Here is a 17898-nt window from a genome sequence, read left to right as displayed (position 1 = left end):
ACCTCTGGCCAGTATAAGGGCCTTTCTAGGCCTACTCGATTCAGAGAACATATAGAAACATGTGTAACATAGGAAAAAACACATGAAAACGCATGGAAGCATATGAAAACACAGGAAGACAAATGCCTAGACTATTGCAGGGTCCGAGGGAGAGTACCGGCCCATGATGGTTGAAGAAGACTATTCTGAGGATCTAGCCTAGCTAGTCCCTCTCACCCAGTAATCTTTGTCTGCGTTCGGTTCTGCATTCCATATCCATTTTCGCATGATACCTGTCCAGGTAAGGCAAATCCGCTCATAACAATTCTAACAGGAACTCAGAGGTTCGCAGACACATGGGCCAGAAGCCCAAGAAGGAGTTCTTAACGCTACAACTGGTAGTTTTTTTACTCCCTTCAAAATTAAACTTCAGTCCACGGAGGCCTGTTTCTTTCTTGTCGGCTTGGACTTAGATGAAAGTGCGCAAAGCTCAGATGAGGGCAGACGAGGGAGATCTTCTGCTGCAGACACTGGTAGCCACGATGGAATGTCCATAGGCAATATCTCTAGGGCTTCCCAAATCTTCGGCAGGTCATCCGGGTGCCGCACTGTGTATTGCCGGCCCTTAATTGAAGTGCTCAGGCCAAAGGGGAAAATCCATCTCATAGGCAATTTCTTTGCTCTTAACTCTGCTGTCAGTGGACGTAGGGCCTGTCGTTTAGCAAGTGTACTAGCCGCCAAGTCCTGGAAGATCTGGATTTTGTGGGCGTCCAGTAAAATGTCCTCTTTCTCTGGCTTTTTTGAGGATCTCTGCCGTGTCTAGTTAGTTCAGGAGTGCGCACACTGTGTCTCTTGGTGGGGTCCCCTTCTGCCGGCTTGGCCCTTAGGGCTCTGTGGGCTTGCTCGATAATAATGGCGTCTGCATGTGCCTGCCCCACCGGTGTTGAGAAGATTCGGCGTACACATTCCGAGAGTTCCTCAGCAGATATGGACTCTAGGATCCCCCTGATTCTGACATTTTTTTCGCTGTCCCCTATTCTACTGGTCTTCCAGATTAAGGTAGGCATTATTCAGCTGCATGCGTAGTGATTTCATTTGAGTGTGCAGCCCTCTGCACTGTTCAGTTATGGCTAACTGGGAGCTTTCGAGTGATTTCAACTCGGGACCCCATTTGGTGTACCTCCATCTTTATGTCGCCAGCTCCTTCATCACCGGAGATGGGGCCTGCGACATAGAGTGCTTCAGGAAGGACCTTGTGATCGGTAGCATGTTGATAGCCCCTTGCGCATCGGAGAAGGTGCATGAACTGCCTCCGTCCGAATCATCTTCCTGTGTCTCAGAGCGGGCAGCAGCTGCCGCCACTTTCTTCACTCTGGCTGGGGAAGGCATCGGTTTATTTAGGAATCTTGTCAGGTGCCCCTGCGATTTTTGGGGTCTCAGTGTACACTCCGTGTCTTTGCTTCTCTCCTTGGACAATTTGCCCATGTTTCGAGTAGGCTGGGTGCTGTAAAAAGCTATTTGGCCGGGAGATGCGGTGAGGAGCTCGAGGTTAAGCGTCCACCACCATGCTCTGCTAGCTCCGCCCCCAGACACCATTGACTTTTAATGGGGGTTCCATTGTTTTGACACCTAAGAATCCTTTAAAAATGACAAACTTTGTCTGCGGTTCTAAACACTAGTTACAGCTGGCATAAATACAGGTTGACAGCAAGGTCGGTGCAGACATTGGACCAACAAGGAATGCTGGAGGATCTCAAGTCTTTGGCTTAAGGATTGTGAATGCAGCTCTGGCCTTAAATACAGACTGTAACTCGGGGTCCTTTAAACTTATTTCCAGTATTTGGATATTGAAGACTTATCCTCAGGATAAGTCATCAGTATCAAGTCGTGGGGGTCCGATACCCCACACGAACAGCTGTTTTTTTGTTTAATGGTCTGCTTGCATACTTGCACATTTTGTTGCAGAGTCATAGATATTAATATTGGATATTCCAATTGTTTGGTATTTGACCATCATAATGCTAGATGAGTGGATTACCTGGGTTATGGGACTTTTATTAGACTTATTTCTGGTTTCTAGATGCATGAATGTCAGGATGAATAACACTGCCTATATAAAATGATTTACATTCTTGGCGTTCTTATTTTTATTAGATCTACTGGAAGCATTACAGATACAAGAGCTGTTCAGGTGTCTGAGTTCCTGGACATTGAGGAAAATGTTTGGTCACCTAGATTTGGCCTAAAGGGAAAAATTGATGTAACTGCCAAAGTGAAGATACATCAGAAATCAAAATCTGTTAAAATAATGCCGCTTGAACTGAAGACTGGTAAAGAATCAAACTCCATAGAACACAGGAGCCAGGTGGGTTGTAATTAAAGTTAAGGATCTGCTGTCATAGATGTGCTGTGTCTGACTGTGTATAGTTATTCACAGTTCGGTGAAACAAAATGTCTGAAAGGGTTTTCCAGTTATATATCGCCTCTGAACCAAACCCCCCTTTCCCCCCCAAAATGCCATTAATTTGTAAATAGTTTTACATTAAAAGCTTCTGATTATGAATCTATAATATATATTTTTTCTAACCCCTTGCATTCCCCTCCCTGTGGGCCGTATATGCTGGTGAATGAGCCTTAGGACTGTTCGTGATTATATTGTGCAAGCTTAGGAGACATCTTTACATAACGGCAAGGACCACGTGGCCCATTTGTAGGCAAATAGCAGAGGTATGCAAGTGATAGGAAGTAGAAAATGGTGTATTGGGTATAGGAATATTTTAAATCCTATTTTAAATACACCGATTATTGCAGTTTAGGGGGTTTCAAAGGTGAAAGTCTATTTTAAGAATAACCTGTCACTCTTGCGGCTCTCTTTGAGGGGGTGTTCTCACATTAGACATTTAAGGCAATCCACAGGATTTGTAAAAATGTCTTGTAGATGTGGGTCCCTCCTCTTCAGAACCCATGGGTGGCTTTCTACATTCTCTGCCAAAAGGGAGCAGGATGGTGGTCAGGGGATCATGTGCCAAACAGTGTAAGGTGGGATTACTCCTTTTATATTAGAGTGGTGAGTTACAAAGATGTCCTTTTCTGTTCAGTGGGTGTTATGGTAATTACTAATGTACCTCTGGGAAGATGTGTTACTAATATCCTTACTTTAACACCTGAACAAGTTCCCACCATCTTCTGATGGTGCAGGTCTTGAGTCTGCAGCGACATCTTTTACCATTGCTATATTAAAAAGGGATTTTCAGTATCTGATGAGCTGTTTCAGGATGCCGCGGTGCTCCAATAAGCACATGCACAGTGCCATACATTGTATAGCAGTGGTGCTTGGTATTGCTTCCCAGCTCCATTCACTGGAATGGGACTGAGTTTGCCTAGGCCACGTGACGTCACTAGTCTAGGGCAAGCTGCGAGATGGCGTCAGCGCTCACCGGAGCACCAAGGCCTCCTCAAACAGCGCATAGTTGTCACAGCTTGTAACAGTGCATATTTAAATGTGTTGGGCACAGTGTCATCATAATAGAACACATTTTATCTTCTCCCTAGTCCTGTCTTTACTAGTAGGAACTCTGCTGGAAGGAATAGAGAGTTTGAGCAGCCATCTGCCTGCCATTCGCATATTCGCCGTATTTGATGAGTTGCATCTTTACTTTTTTTTGCTGGTACTCACATTGTTTGCTTGTTTTTGTATTTTAGGTAATTTTGTATACTTTATTAAGTCAAGAAAGGAGAGAAGATCCTGAAGCCGGCTTGCTTTTATATCTGAAAACAGGAAATATGTACAATGTGCCTGCAAATCGTCTGGACAAAAGAGGTTTGTTACATGCTAGGTGGCAGATTTATTAAAGGATCTAGATATTGTCATAAAGTTGGCACATCTAGTTTTAGGGATATTATTTTCGCCTAGCACAACGTGAGGGTGTGGTCTAAGATGCACCAAATTTGCCCCACTACTCCAGTGTAAAATTCTGTTGTGATGACCAATAGTTAATATTAAGTTGGAAAAAATTGCGTAGCCATGTGCCAGATTCATTATCCGGCCTGAGCTACTGTGGTAAATCTGGTGCATGTCTAGACCACCTATCTTAAAGTCCTATTAGGTAATTGTCAGGAGGGACGCGTTCCTTCCCGGCAATCGTCAGAGGAGGAGAGCACTGCAATTACATCGCGTTTGCTCGTTTATTGGGTATTGCACTGTCAAATCATCTCCAACGAGAGTCCCTATGAACACTAAAGGGGTTGGCCACTTTCTGGGCAACTTGTGCCCAATGTGTATGTAAAATGATTATATGGCTATTGCTAATATAGATTTTGGTGATATTCTGTGCTATTTCCTATATTTCATAGGTCATTTCCCCTTGTTAAGCAAATCTTCTGTGCTGTCTACAATTTTTATGGTGGTCCATAGAAAACTGAAGAACTCTAAAGTCTGAGTCCTCTAAGAAATACTTTGTAACATAACTTCCGTGTTCACATGACATTTGTCCTTTCTCCCCACTCTGCTGTTAGTGGCCTGAATCGTGCAGAGGCTGCTGTAATCACAGCACTTTGTTTGTAGAGAGAACATGCCAGTTAATAAAGAGCTTATAATTCCTTATGTTTACCCATGTCTGACTGCTCCTGCAGTTAACATTAGCAGAGAGGAAGTAAAGGGCTGCAAGAGTCCTCACATTATCTTCCATAATCAAATGGAGTGCACAGCCTGCAAATGAATGAAGCTAATAAATTGCATAAAGCACTATGGGGGTAATTTATCAAACTGGTGTATAGTAGAACTGGCTTAGTTGCCCATAGCAGCCAATCAGATTCCACCTTTTATATTTTGGACAGATCCTTTGGAAAATGAAAGGAGCAATCTGATTGGTTGCTATGGGCAACTAAACCAGTTCTACTTTACACCAATTTGATAAATGACAAATGATAGAGGTTTACTGGTTTACACACTGAAATACTTATGCTAAGGATTTTTTATGCAAATTATTGTAGGTACGCTCTAAATACATACCATATATTTGCCAAATTTAATGTATGAATTACATTATTACACTATTGACTGAACCTTCTTTTTTTCCAGAATTATTGAAAATAAGAAATGAGTTGTCATTTTATTTAAAGAATGTGGTACATAAATCTGACAACGGAACCAGAGAAATTAAACTTGCCTCTCTACCCTCACTCATTGCTGACAAACAAGCTTGCAGATTTTGTTCTCAACTTCGGAATTGTGCACTTTACAGCAGGTAATGACTGGACTCTTTTAATGACCATGTCCTGGAAGGCCATAATACCAGACTTGCAAAATGATAGTCTTTTTTTTTAGCATAAGCTTGGTTATGTCGAAATACATTTAAATGCAAAATGTGTACAATTGTGAGTGTATGTAAGTAATGCATCTGTGACATGCACAGCTCAGACAGGCATGTGGAAAAAAAAAATACAAAATACCGTACTTGTCGAAGGACTAAAGCGGGGACTCGGATCTACTTGTCCCGATACAATAATATATTTTTTTTTAAATTTTTTTTTTAAATCAAAACCATATTTCAATGCACCGCCACACTTTCTTATGCAGGGAGGTGGGTGGCTTGCAGGGTGGATTTAAATCAAACAGATTTTAAATCACTAGTCAGTAAGGCTTGATTTAAATCAGTTTTTTACATAAAGATTCATATTTGGACAATTTTTCTGTTGTACTTAGGAAGGAGAAAAATAATCATTACCTTAATAATAACAATTTAAATAGGATTTATTCAACTGAAACAATAACATTACAGCATGTTATTTGCTTGAACATCCATGTTTGTTGCAGTGTTTGCATTTTGCACGCATGCCTGCCTTACCGATAGGTAAAGGAACTTCATTAAAATATTTCCAAACTGGGTCTCTTTTACGCCCTGCTGCCATTATAGTTTTTTTCCTCCAAGGAAAGAATGTGATAAACCTCAGGTCATACACACAAAAAGATCCAAAGACTTGTCTGTCTGTGGCTGTGCAGTACTGTGCTCAGAAAGTTTCACTTTCATTTTGTAGTACTCCTTGTCTGCTTTTCCTCCTTACACTTAGTTTCACTTTCTTCTTGTGCAGATCTATTCCACTGCAAACAATCAGAAAAATATTGTTTATATTCTATTCACTGAACTTTAAACTTAGCACTGAAGGGGTTGATTCTGTATTCGGTTCGGTTTGTAGAAGTTAGGATTAAGATCTTTTTCTCAACTCTTTTCATGTTATAAATTCAGTTTTAAGAACTCCAGAATTAAACCAAGCATCTGTGATAATACCGTATTTTTCGCCGTATAAGACGCACCGGCGTATAAGACGCACCTAGGTTTTTGGGGAGGAAAATAAGAAAAAAAATATTTCTCGCCCAATTCCTTGGGGGACACAGGAACTCTTGGGTATAGCTTATCTCCATAGGAGGCGTGACACTAAGTAAAAGACTGTTAAGCCCCTCCTCCAGCAGCTATACCCTCAGCCTGGAGAGAGAGACTTCCAGTTTTTTGCTTAGTGTCAAGGAGGCAAGACACTCTCTGCACTGCAGAGTTGTCTTGTGAAGACTTAGAGTTTTTAATTTTTTTATTTTTACTTTTTTTCACTTGGATTTTTCCACAGGGACAACAGAGTCGCAGTAGACTTCTCTGTTTTCCCGGGGTTGAGCTGCACCAGGGCCGGTTATCCGCCCTGCTGCCTCCCCCACAGAAGAAAAGGAGGATCAGGGCAGCTCATGCTCCCCTGTATCCCGCCAGCTCTGGGTCGCCCACCTGCAAGCCCCTCTCCAGCTACTGTCACTCTGTGCCAGTGGCTGAAGGGGCGTCCCAGCTGGATGGACTAGAGGGTGAAGACGTCGCAGGTGAGGTGGCTAGTGCAGCCGTTCCACTCCCCTCCCCCTCCCCCCCTCCCTCTCTCCCCTCTCCGGAGGGTTCGGTGCTCCTCTCTGACTCCCCTTTACTGATGGCCTTGTTGCAGGCGCGATTCGGCGGCCGGGCGCCCTGCTTTGTCTGGAGCGGCGCGGCGGCAATGATTCATGGGGGAGACTTGTTTGAGGGCGGCCGGGTATGCGACCGCTGTGCCGTTGCATGGCAGGACGCCGGCTCCCGGCCCTCCTCCTTGGGCTCCTACCTTGCTTCCGCTCGGCGGGGGCCATTCGGGGGTCCTGTGATGGTGGAGCGCGGGTTTTGAATCGCGCGCGCGCGCGCGATAATTTTTTCGGCGGGGGGCGGAGTTTCGGATCTTCATTCAGAGGCCGCACGACTTTCTTCCCGCGCCTCTTTAGTCCCGCCCACTCTCGTGCCGGCGTGCTTCTGGGAGCTCACTGCAGGACGGACCGTTGCTCTGATTGCACACCGCCGCTCTTCTGCTGCTGCAGCTTCCTTCTGTGACCTGGTAGGACTGTTGACCCTTCCTCACTGTAGCCCCCTGGCCTGGACTCGGGTTTTTTTCTTTGCTTCTACCAACATGTCTGACCCCTTAGTGCCAGTGGGACCTTGGTACCATACCTGCACCGCATGTAAGGCGCCCTTTCCTCAAGGGCAGTCTGATCCGCATTGCTCGCTTTGCAAAGACCCATCGCAGGGTCCGCCATCTGTTGTGTCACCCCCTGGCCTCTTGGATCCCCCTGACTGGGCTAGATCCCTCTCCCAGGCTGTGGTTAGTCTCACTAGCGTTGTGGGCCGACTTGCAGATGCGTTGCCCTTGTCGCAGCCGGATGATTCCCCTGCTGGGCCCTCCGGGTCCGCTGTCCTGGCCGACCCGTCTGAGTCTCTCTCTGCAGGCGATTCCTCTAGAGCCCGCCAATCCCAGAAGCGGCCTAGGGTGGATCACCGGTCATCCTCGGATGCCTCGGTATCCCCCCCAAGGGTGCGTTCTCAGTCGGGCCCTTCCTCCTTGCAGGATTTGCCCTCTGAGGGGGAGCTGGTTGATTCCGATTGGGATATGGATTCGGCGCTGCCTTCAAAGCTGGCTTCTGCTGTGGGCCACCTTATAAACAGTATCCGTGATACCTTTAAAATTCGCGATGATCCTCCTGATCCTGAGAAAACCAGTGTTTCCTTCTTTCGCCAGAAACAGGCTTCGGCGGTTTTTCCCCTCCATGCTGACTTTTCGTCAGTGGTTTCTAAGGCCTGGGCCCGTCCTGATGCACGGTTTACCCCGCCAAAAAAGTTGGATGTTTGTTATCCGTTTCCGGCGGATTGCATCACAAACTGGGCGTCTCCTCCCAAGGTCGACCCCCCTGTGGCCCGTTTGTCCAAGAGCACGGCTATTCCCGTCGCAGATGGTTCTTCATTACAATCCACTGAAGACCGCCGTGTAGAGACCCTTACAAAGGGTATCTTTTCGGCCTCCGGATCCGCACTTCGGCCAGTCTTTGCTTCCGCTTGGGCGGGTAAAGCGGTTTCAGAATGGGCATCTCAGCTGGATCTGGAGCTTGAATCTGACGTCCCTATTCAAGACCTCCGTGCCCTGACTCAACTTATAGTTCAGGCTGGAAAATTTGTATGCGAAGCATCCCTGGATGCAGGAGCTCTTATTGCCCGTTCATCTGCTCTGGCCGTGTCGGCTAGGAGAGAGCTTTGGTTAAAGGTTTGGTCGGCGGACGCCGCGTCTAAGCGGTCTCTTACTAGCCTTCCTTTCTCTGGTGCTCGTTTGTTCGGAACCCGTTTGGATGAAATCATTTCGGAAGCCACGGGGGGGAAGAGTACTCATCTTCCCCAATCCAAAGCTAGGAGCTCCACTCGTGGTCGTCCCTCGTTCCCCCGTTTCAGGTCTTCTCGTAGGGCTTCCGCTCCTCGCTCCGCTTCTGGTCCGTCCACTAATCCTGTCCAGGACAGGCGTAAGAAACCCTTTTTTCGGACCCAGCCCTCCTGGCGCAAATCTCAACCTGCTCGCGCTCCCGCGACCAAGCAGCCCCCCGCCTGAAGGTGCGCCCCCACCCACCCGGGTGGGGGGACGTCTCCTCCTGTTCAGGGACTTCTGGCAGGCGCACGTCTCCGACGCCTGGGCTCTCGAGGTTGTGTCTTCCGGATACAAACTCGAGCTTGCGTCCCTTCCCCCAGTTCGGTTCTTTCGCTCTCGGGTTCCCCGGGATTCCCGAGGGGCGGCCGATTTCTTTGCTGCCGTTCAGATTCTTCTAGACAAAGGGGTCATCATCCCGGTTCCCATGGGAGACAGGTTCAAGGGGTTCTATTCGAACCTTTTTGTGGTCCCCAAGAAGGAGGGTTCGGTGCGACCCATTCTGGATCTGAAACGACTGAACCGCTTCCTTCGTCTTCAGCGGTTCCGGATGGAGTCGCTCAGGTCGGTGGTGGCCTCTCTGGAACAGGGGGAGTTCCTGGCCTCCATCGACATCCAGGACGCCTACCTTCACATTCCAATCGCACGGTGTCATCAGTGCTTTCTGCGTTTTGCAGTGGGGTCCGAACACTACCAGTTCGTTGCCCTTCCCTTCGGGCTGGCGACGGCCCCTCGTGTTTTCACGAAGATCCTGGCCCCGGTCCTCGCCTTACTTCGTTCCAGGGGAGTTTTTCTGCTTCCATATCTGGACGATCTCCTGATCAAGGCGCCTTCTCTGTCACTGACTTCAGCCAGCGTGGATCTCTCGCTGCAGACCTTGCGCCAGTTTGGTTGGGTTATCAACCTACCCAAATCCTCTCTGGTTCCCTCCCAGCAATTGGTCTTTCTGGGGATGCTGCTGGATACCGATTCAGCGGTGGTTCGTCTTCCGTTGGAGAAGCGCCTGCTCCTCCATCGGTCGGTTCGGAGCCTTCTGTCCCACCGCCGTCCTTCTTTCCGGTTCAGCATGCGGGTCCTGGGTCAGATGGTGTCCTGCTTCGAGGCGATTCCTTACGCGCAGTACCACTCCCGCACCTTTCAGACGGCCATTCTGTCCGCTTGGGACAAGTCCCAGGAGAGTCTGGATCGGCATTTTCCCCTTTCCCCCCAGGTTCGTTCCTCTCTCCTCTGGTGGCTGCGGACCCCTCTTCAGGGGAAGTCCTTCCTGCCAATGACTTGGCTGGTGATTACCACCGATGCCAGTCTGCGGGGGTGGGGGGGAGTGTTTCCTCCCCGGTCCGTCCAGGGCACTTGGTCTCCGTCGGAGTCCAGACTGCCGATCAATGTTCTGGAGCTGAGAGCCATTCTTTTCTCGCTCCGACACTGGACTTCGTTGCTGCAGGGTCGCCCTGTTCGAGTCCAGTCGGACAATGCCACGGCTGTGGCGTACATAAATCACCAGGGGGGCACTCGCAGCGCGGCGGCGATGAGGGAAGTGTCTCTGATCCTTCGCTGGGCGGAGGTTCATGTTCCGGCCCTTTCGGCCGTATACATTCCGGGGGTGGACAATTGGGCGGCGGATTTCCTCAGTCGGACGACGATCGACCCGGGGGAGTGGTCTCTGCACCCCGACGTCTTCGAGTCTCTTTGTCTCCGTTGGGGTCGTCCGGACGTGGATCTCATGGCCTCCAGATTCAACTACAAACTTCCCATCTACGTGGCCAGGGCCAAAGATCCGGACGCTTACGGCGCGGACGCGCTCGTCCTCCCCTGGACGGAGTTTTCGCTCCTCTACGTGTTTCCGCCCCTGCCTCTTCTTCCGCGGGTCCTTCGGAAGATTGCGGCGGAGGGCACGCCAGCTATCCTGATCGCCCCGGACTGGCCGCGTCGTCCGTGGTACGCCGACCTTATGTTGCTTCTGGCAGACGCTCCCTTGCCTCTGCCTCTCAGAGAGGACCTCCTCTCTCAGGGGCCGATCTTCCACCAGCATTTAGGGTCGCTACGTTTGACGGCGTGGCTATTGAAACCGCGGTCCTGACGCGGCGGGGGTTTTCGGCTGACGTGGTCCGTACCATGATTCGTGCACGAAAACCGGCCTCGGCCAGGATTTATTATCGTACCTGGCGGGCCTATTTGGTTTTCTGTGAGGCCTTGGGGACTCCCCCTCTGAGGTTTTCCCTTCCTACGGTTTTATCCTTTTTGCAGTCTGGTCTGGCTCTGGGCTTGGGTCTCAGTACCCTGAAGGGTCAGATTTCGGCTCTTTCGGTCCTTTTTCAGCGTCCGCTGGCTCCGCTCGGTCCGGTTAAGACCTTTCTTCAGGGGGTTGCTCACTGTGCTCCCCCCTATCGCCCTCCTGTTCCTGCTTGGGATCTCAACATTGTGTTGGCGGCTCTCCAATCTTCCCCTTTCGAGCCTCTGCGCAAGGTTTCCCCTCGCTTGTTGTCTTGCAAGGTTTTCTTTCTCGTCGCTATCACGTCCCTTCGGCGTGTGTCTGAGTTGGCGGCTCTTTCTTGCGTGGAGCCCTTCTTGGTTTTTCACCAGGACAAGGTGGTTCTCCGTCCTGTTCCGGAATTTCTTCCGAAGGTGGTGTCCGCCTTTCACCTGAATGAGGATATTGTCCTTCCTTCTCTGTGTCCGGCCCCGTCGCATCCCCGGGAGCGGGAGCTTCACCGTCTGGATGTTGTTCGGGCTCTCAGGATCTACCTGGATGTGACCAGACCCTTTCGGCGTACGGATTCTCTGTTTGTGGTTCCGGAGGGTCCGCGCAGGGGACTGGCGGCGTCTAAGGTGGTTGTTGCCCGCTTTCTCAAGATGGCTATCATTGAGGCTTACCGTGCTCGGGGCAGGGATCCGCCCCTTGGTGTTACCGCTCATTCTACCAGAGCGGTCGGGGCTTCCTGGGCTCAGCGTAATCGTGCCTCGGCTGAGCAGCTGTGCAAGGCGGCCACCTGGTCTTCTTTGCACACGTTCACCAAGTTTTACAGGGTGAACACTTATGCCTCGGCGGATGCTGCTTTGGGCCGCTTGGTCTTGCAGGCGGCGGTGCCTTGATGTTTACGGTGCCTGGTTCGCGTTTGATTGTGGTCCCTCCCTGTTTGTGGACTGCTTTTGAACGTCCCAAGAGTTCCTGTGTCCCCCAAGGAATTGGGCGAGAAAACGAGATTTTTGTATAACTTACCAGTAAAATCTCTTTCTCGCTCTTCCTTGGGGGACACAGCGCCCGCCCATTGTTTTTTTGTTGGCCTTCGGGTGTTTTTTTTTTTTCTGGCTTGTTGGTATTGGTTTTGGTTACTCCTTGCCTTTGTCTTGCACTACTTGGGCACATAACTGGAAGTCTCTCTCTCCAGGCTGAGGGTATAGCTGCTGGAGGAGGGGCTTAACAGTCTTTTACTTAGTGTCACGCCTCCTATGGAGATAAGCTATACCCAAGAGTTCCTGTGTCCCCCAAGGAAGAGCGAGAAAGAGATTTTACTGGTAAGTTATACAAAAATCTCGTTTTTGAACTAATTGTGGTCTGTGGGTGATGCACTGTTATGGGGATCTGTGGATGACGCACTGTTATGGGGGATCTGTGGGTGACACTTATAGGGGATCCTCTCTGGATGGCGCTGTTATGAGGATCTGTGTATGACAGTTATGGTGGGGATCTGTGGATGACACATATATAGCATCTTATGCTATGTGTCATCCACAGATCCCCTCCATAAGTGTGGGGGTCGCATTTGCTTTTATAATGGGGGTGGGGGTCGCATCTGCATTTATAATGACAGCGGGGCCCGTGCAGTGACTGTATTCTACTACACGGGCCCCGCTTACTGTACAATCATATCCCTAATACCGTAGTTAATTGTTGTGTGCACTGCATGTAAAAGCATAATGAGCGATGATGAGCGCTATTACTTACAATTAGAAGCGCTTGCCGTTCGGAGCAGGGAGGAGGCAGGAGGCAGGCCGGGAGGACGGGCGCTGGCAGTGTGAGTCATCCGTCATGCGCCCACGCCGCCTGCTTCATTCATGAAGCAGGCGGCGCAGGCGCGTGACGTATGACTCACACTGCCAGCGCCCGTCCTCCCGGCCTGCCTCCTGCCTCCTCCCTCCTCCCTGCTCCGAACGGCAAGCGCTTCTAATTGTAAGTAATAGCGCTCATCATCGCTCATTATGCTTTTACATGCAGTGCACACAACAATTAACTACGGTATTAGGGATATGATTGTACAGTAAGCGGGGCCCGTGTAGTAGAATACAGTCACTGCACGGGCCCCGCTGTCATTATAAATGCAGACGCCGGCCCCCAGCCCCTCCTCCCTCACAGCTGATATACCCGCCGCACGGCATCGCGGCGGGTGTATCATTGAAAACTAAGCAAAATCGGCTACATTCGCCGTATAAGACGCACTGCTATTTCCCCCCCACTTTTGGGGGGGAAAAAGTGCGTCTTATACGGCGAAAAATACGGTATCTTGTAGGCAGAGAAACTACCCAGTAATCTTACAAAAACCTCTGGAAGAGCATGACATTGTGAATGGATTAATGGAATTTAACAAAAAAATTAACATATACAGCCTTATTCTTCATAATAAAAAAAAGTAATCTTTATTTCATAATGAAATAACCTTTGGATGGTAATATATTTTCCTCAAAAAGCATTTTATATTAAAAAATCAGATTTAAATAAAAATAATCCTATTTTTTCGATTAAAAAAAAAAAAATCATAGATTTTTATCCACCCTGGTGGCTTGCGTTCTAGTCTTTGTGGTGTGAAATGACTCTAAGTTTAGGCCTCATTCACACCAGATGATTCTGTCCAAAATGCACTACATTGCGGCCGGCTCTCTATGTTGTGGGGCAGGAGGGGGCGTGACGATCCATTGAAGTGAATGGCACCGTAGCCACAGCCGCAGGCGATTGGATGCACAGGATCGCAAGGCACAATTATGCCTGAGGTCTGGCCAAAATGCTGCTGTACTGGACCTCAGGCATAATATGCTTTGCGATCCTGTGCAGCTGATCGCATTGCAGCCGTTGGGCATGGTAATGGCGCCAATCACTTCAACAGACCACTACTCCTACGCCCACTGCCTGGTGTGAACGAGGCCTTAATGTGATCACAGCTCCCTGTCAGAGGTCGGGTGCCGGGAATGTTTCTACAATGTTTGCATTAGGCCCCCCACCCCGGTATTAAAATCATTGGTGGGCAGTGCAAACTCTCCCTCCCCCCCCCCCTCCCAGTATTAAAATCATTGGTGGGCAGTGCGCCCCCAAACTCCCCGCTCCCCGGTATTAAAATCATGTTAATATAGCAATGCGCCGCACAGACCTGTAAGTTACAAAAAGGAGCGCCGGGTGGCCACAGCGCATGTAAGTATAATGCTGCTGAGTAACTGACCATGGCAGACAGGACTTCAGTAGCGTCTGCCACCAATGATTTTAATACTGGGAAGGGGGAGGGAGGGCGCACTAACCACCAATGATTTTAAGACTGGAAAAAGGGGGGGTGGGACTGAAGCAGCAATGTGGGTTCTTTTTTTCTTTTTAGGCAAGTACTTATCTGTTCTTTATTTCAAGCTGATCCTGAGGGTTCTCCATTTTCCACCTGAACCTGGTCAACCTCTAACAAACAAACTGATAAATAGAAATTATGGAACGATAGTGAGCAGATTTTTAGATATTGTGACATTCACCAGGCGCCTAAATAACTTATTCCCATGGGTCAGTGTGAAATACAGTGAGAAACTGTTAAACTGTCAGGAAGCCTCTTAGATCCTGCCTTTAGGCAAGGATTAACAGGCTAAAATACATTGCTGCTCATGGGAGCTTTGTGAGACGCCTAGATGTCTTGACAGTCCAATCGTGTCCCATTGCTGCACAACCACTTAGTATTGTGGTTGCTATTGACTGTGACATCTAAAGGGTTATACAGCTGGATCACTCGTCTTGCTGTTACAGCAGGTTATCTATAGTCCAGCAGACAACCTCAATACGTATGATGTGGACACAGCTCCTAAGTCCATACCATTCGTACATTATCGTAGTAGGTTGTGGTGTAGGAACTGCCTTTCTTCCAATGCAATACTATAGCATTGCTAGAAGATAAGGACACCGGAGGACTGATGCTCTATACTATAGAAATGCCAACCTTTTTATATTTTTTATAAAGGGATGTGCCTGTGACTTGCAAGCTCTTGCTTTTCTTTCTCTAGGTCTGTGGAGCAGCAGAGTGGTAGTTTCTACATTCCTAATGACATGCTTCCAGTTATTGAGAGTGAGACTGCACATCTGAAAGCCTCTCATCTGCAGTACTTCAGTCTCTGGTATCTCATGTGCTCTTTAGAAACAATATCAAAAGATTCAAAAATGGGCCGAAAAAACATCTGGATGCTATCATCTGAAGAAAGGTAATGGATGTTTTGGGATTTTTTTATTTTTTTTTGGTTGTTCATTTTTCAGATGTTTTCTGTACTAAGTTCTGAAACTTTTGTAAATGAACCTTACAAGTGTGAGCCGGAAGAATTTAAACCTTGCTATTTTTCCTGGAATCAAGTGTTTTGTTTGTTCGCTCTTTATTCTTGTGCTCATATCGCATTGTTATTTTGCGGTCATTTAAAAGGGTTCTTTGAGACCGTAAACACGTTTTCTTATGTGCAGGCGATTCACTTGTCATCGGCGCTCAGATTCCAGTGCCAAGCTCCCCTCTCCTCCACTTTCGGTCCAGTCACCACTGAGACCACGGATTGGCCAGCAGTGGTAGCATGTTTGTAGACAGCAAATCACAGTTCTGATGCAGCAGGGACCAGAAGCAGAGGAGAAAGGAGCTGTTTTTGTTTTTTCTTGTTAATGCCTGCTTCCTGCCCGCACATTTCAAAAGGGGTTCATGGTCTCTGAAAACCTCTTTAAAGAAACCAAGGTCTCTGGTGCCGCCTGTTGGAAAGCGGCTTTTAAGGTTAAACATTGACATGTAGGATGGCTGCCTTCTAATAGGTGGCACCAGAGACACAGCTTTATTTTTTTCTTTTGGCAAGAGAGCTAATTTACATACCTATTTCCCAGAGGAGCATTGAATGGCATATAAAGGGGTTGTGTCACTTCAGCAACTAGCATTTATTATGTAGAGAAAGTTAATACAAAGCACTTACTAATGTATTGTGATTGTCTATGTTGCCTCCTTTGCTGGCTGGATTCATTTTTCCATCACATTTTACACTGCTCATATCCAGAGGTTACGACCACCCTGCAATCCAGGAGCAGTGGTCGTGCTGCTGGATTACAGGGTGTTTGTAACCATGGAAGCGAGCAGTGTATAATGTGATGGGAAAAAATAATCAAGCCAGCAAAGGAGGCAATATGGGCGATAACAATACATTAGTAAGTTTCTTGTATTAACTTTGTCTACATGATAAATGCCATTTGCTGAAGTGAGACAACCCCTTTGAGACTCCCTATGTCGACTAGGCACGCTCTGTAGCGAGAAATATTACCCCCAGATCCCTGGCAAAGGCCTCTCACCCACCTAAGCAAGTATTCTCTGCTGTACAGTAATGACAATCACCCTGAAGGAGATGAGTGGCTTGGCTGTCATCCACCAGGTGGCACCTCTAAAGAGCTAATTTCCATTTCATCCACCATGACTATGGATTAGATTGACCCCTTGACCTCTGTAGGGGCAGGAATACACAGAGTTTAAAAGCCCCCACCCACTCTCACCCTTCAGTGCTTTCCTGTCCCTACAGGAGCAGTGCACAGAGAGACCTCCCTGGGGGTAGGTGAAGAGACTTTCATTTTTTTTTTCCTCATCTTATTTAGCGTTAAATTACGTTGGCTTACCAATCTTCTCCTCAGCCCTCCCGCAGCTTATGCTAAAGCTAGGTAGAGGAGATCAGCGTGATTCTCGTCCCTGTGTTGAGGGGCCTGTTTTCTCACATCACCTGCCACATCAGGGCGCCGGGGGCGTAGCCCGTCTCACCGCTTGGTTTCCCGGCGAGGTCAGGAGGGGGCGATGCTTGGAGTCACATGGAGAGACGCGTCCCCACGCTAGATGCAGCCTAATGACGTCAGACGCCGCACCAGGGAAAAGAAGCGTGGCAATTCGGTGAACATCATCTCCTCTGACCCCAGCAAACGTGTCAGCTCCTGAAGCGCCCGGGACCCGCATGGACTGCGCAGATCTACCTTCGGCTGCTCCATCAGTATGTGTATGGGGCTGATACCTGGTTGCTCTTCTTTCCTCAGGGATCTAAAGAAGGAAAAATTAAACCCAAATATATTAAGTGTGCCAAAATATGCAAGTCCTGCATTAGTGATCTTTTGAAAGCACAATCATCTATCCTGATGGAAGTAAAGTCCATGATTCAAGATGAAATTAAATCCTCACTGGCCTCCCTTACACCTGCTCAGCCCACGCCTCCTGCCAAAAAAACAAGGTTATCCGTTCCATTCTCCTCTGACGCAGAGGACATGGACGATAAGGGGTCTGTTACTAGACACTATTTTGAAGAAGATCAATTGTCATAGGGTGAAGTAGTGGAAGACTATAAGAAATACTTTATTTTTTTTTTTCCTCAGAAAAAATGGAGGAATTACTTAAAGGGACACTGACAGGCCCTATAAACATATTTAGTTATTCCTATGCAGTCATAGATCTATTAAAGTGTATTCCAATGATATAAGAGTACCCTCTGTCCGCATTGTCAACCATGTAAAAACAACTTTATATTCATCTGTCAATCACATTTCTTTATGCCCAAGGGGCGTTTTTTCTCATACCTTTGTGCCCAGGCGCCCCTCAACTGTCGATTCCTAGCGCCTCCCAGCTCATTATTATTCACTGCGCTGGGCGGCTCTTACATTCCCCGATCCTGTCACCCGAGAGAAGAGTTTCTTGGCCGGCGCAGGCGCATCAACCATCTGAATTTCTGATGACATCAGCGCCCTGAAGTGCTGGATACCAGTGCCTTGGAGGAGAGATCGGACGCAGGCGCATTCAATTACAGGCTTGGGAGGGTGCCAGCGCATGCGCAGATGGTCCGATTGAGGCCGATGCCCATAAGTATCTATCGGGCATGCACGGGAACTGACAGGGTCGAGGAATGTAAGAGCAGCGCAGTGAATAATAATGAGCTGGGCGGCTGTAGGAAACGACAGTTGGG

At 48.3% G+C, this 17898-nt stretch overlaps 1 protein-coding gene across 1 annotated transcript in view; it reads left to right on the top strand.

Moving 5' to 3' along the window:
* The window catches only part of DNA2 (DNA replication helicase/nuclease 2), a 105204-nt gene that overhangs the window by 31718 nt on the left and 55588 nt on the right, over positions 1-17898 (top strand). The window contains exons 6-9 of the mRNA XM_044298652.1: positions 2134-2344; positions 3682-3799; positions 5060-5225; positions 14956-15150. Coding sequence (XP_044154587.1) covers positions 2134-2344; positions 3682-3799; positions 5060-5225; positions 14956-15150 — 690 coding nt within the window. The remainder of the gene's footprint in view (positions 1-2133; positions 2345-3681; positions 3800-5059; positions 5226-14955; positions 15151-17898) is intronic.

Source organism: Bufo gargarizans, chromosome 6 (genome assembly GCF_014858855.1).
Source record: "Bufo gargarizans isolate SCDJY-AF-19 chromosome 6, ASM1485885v1, whole genome shotgun sequence".
NCBI lineage: Eukaryota > Metazoa > Chordata > Amphibia > Anura > Bufonidae > Bufo > Bufo gargarizans.
Note: the sequence above shows the minus strand (reverse complement) of the source record. Positions and strands in the feature narration are given on the sequence as shown.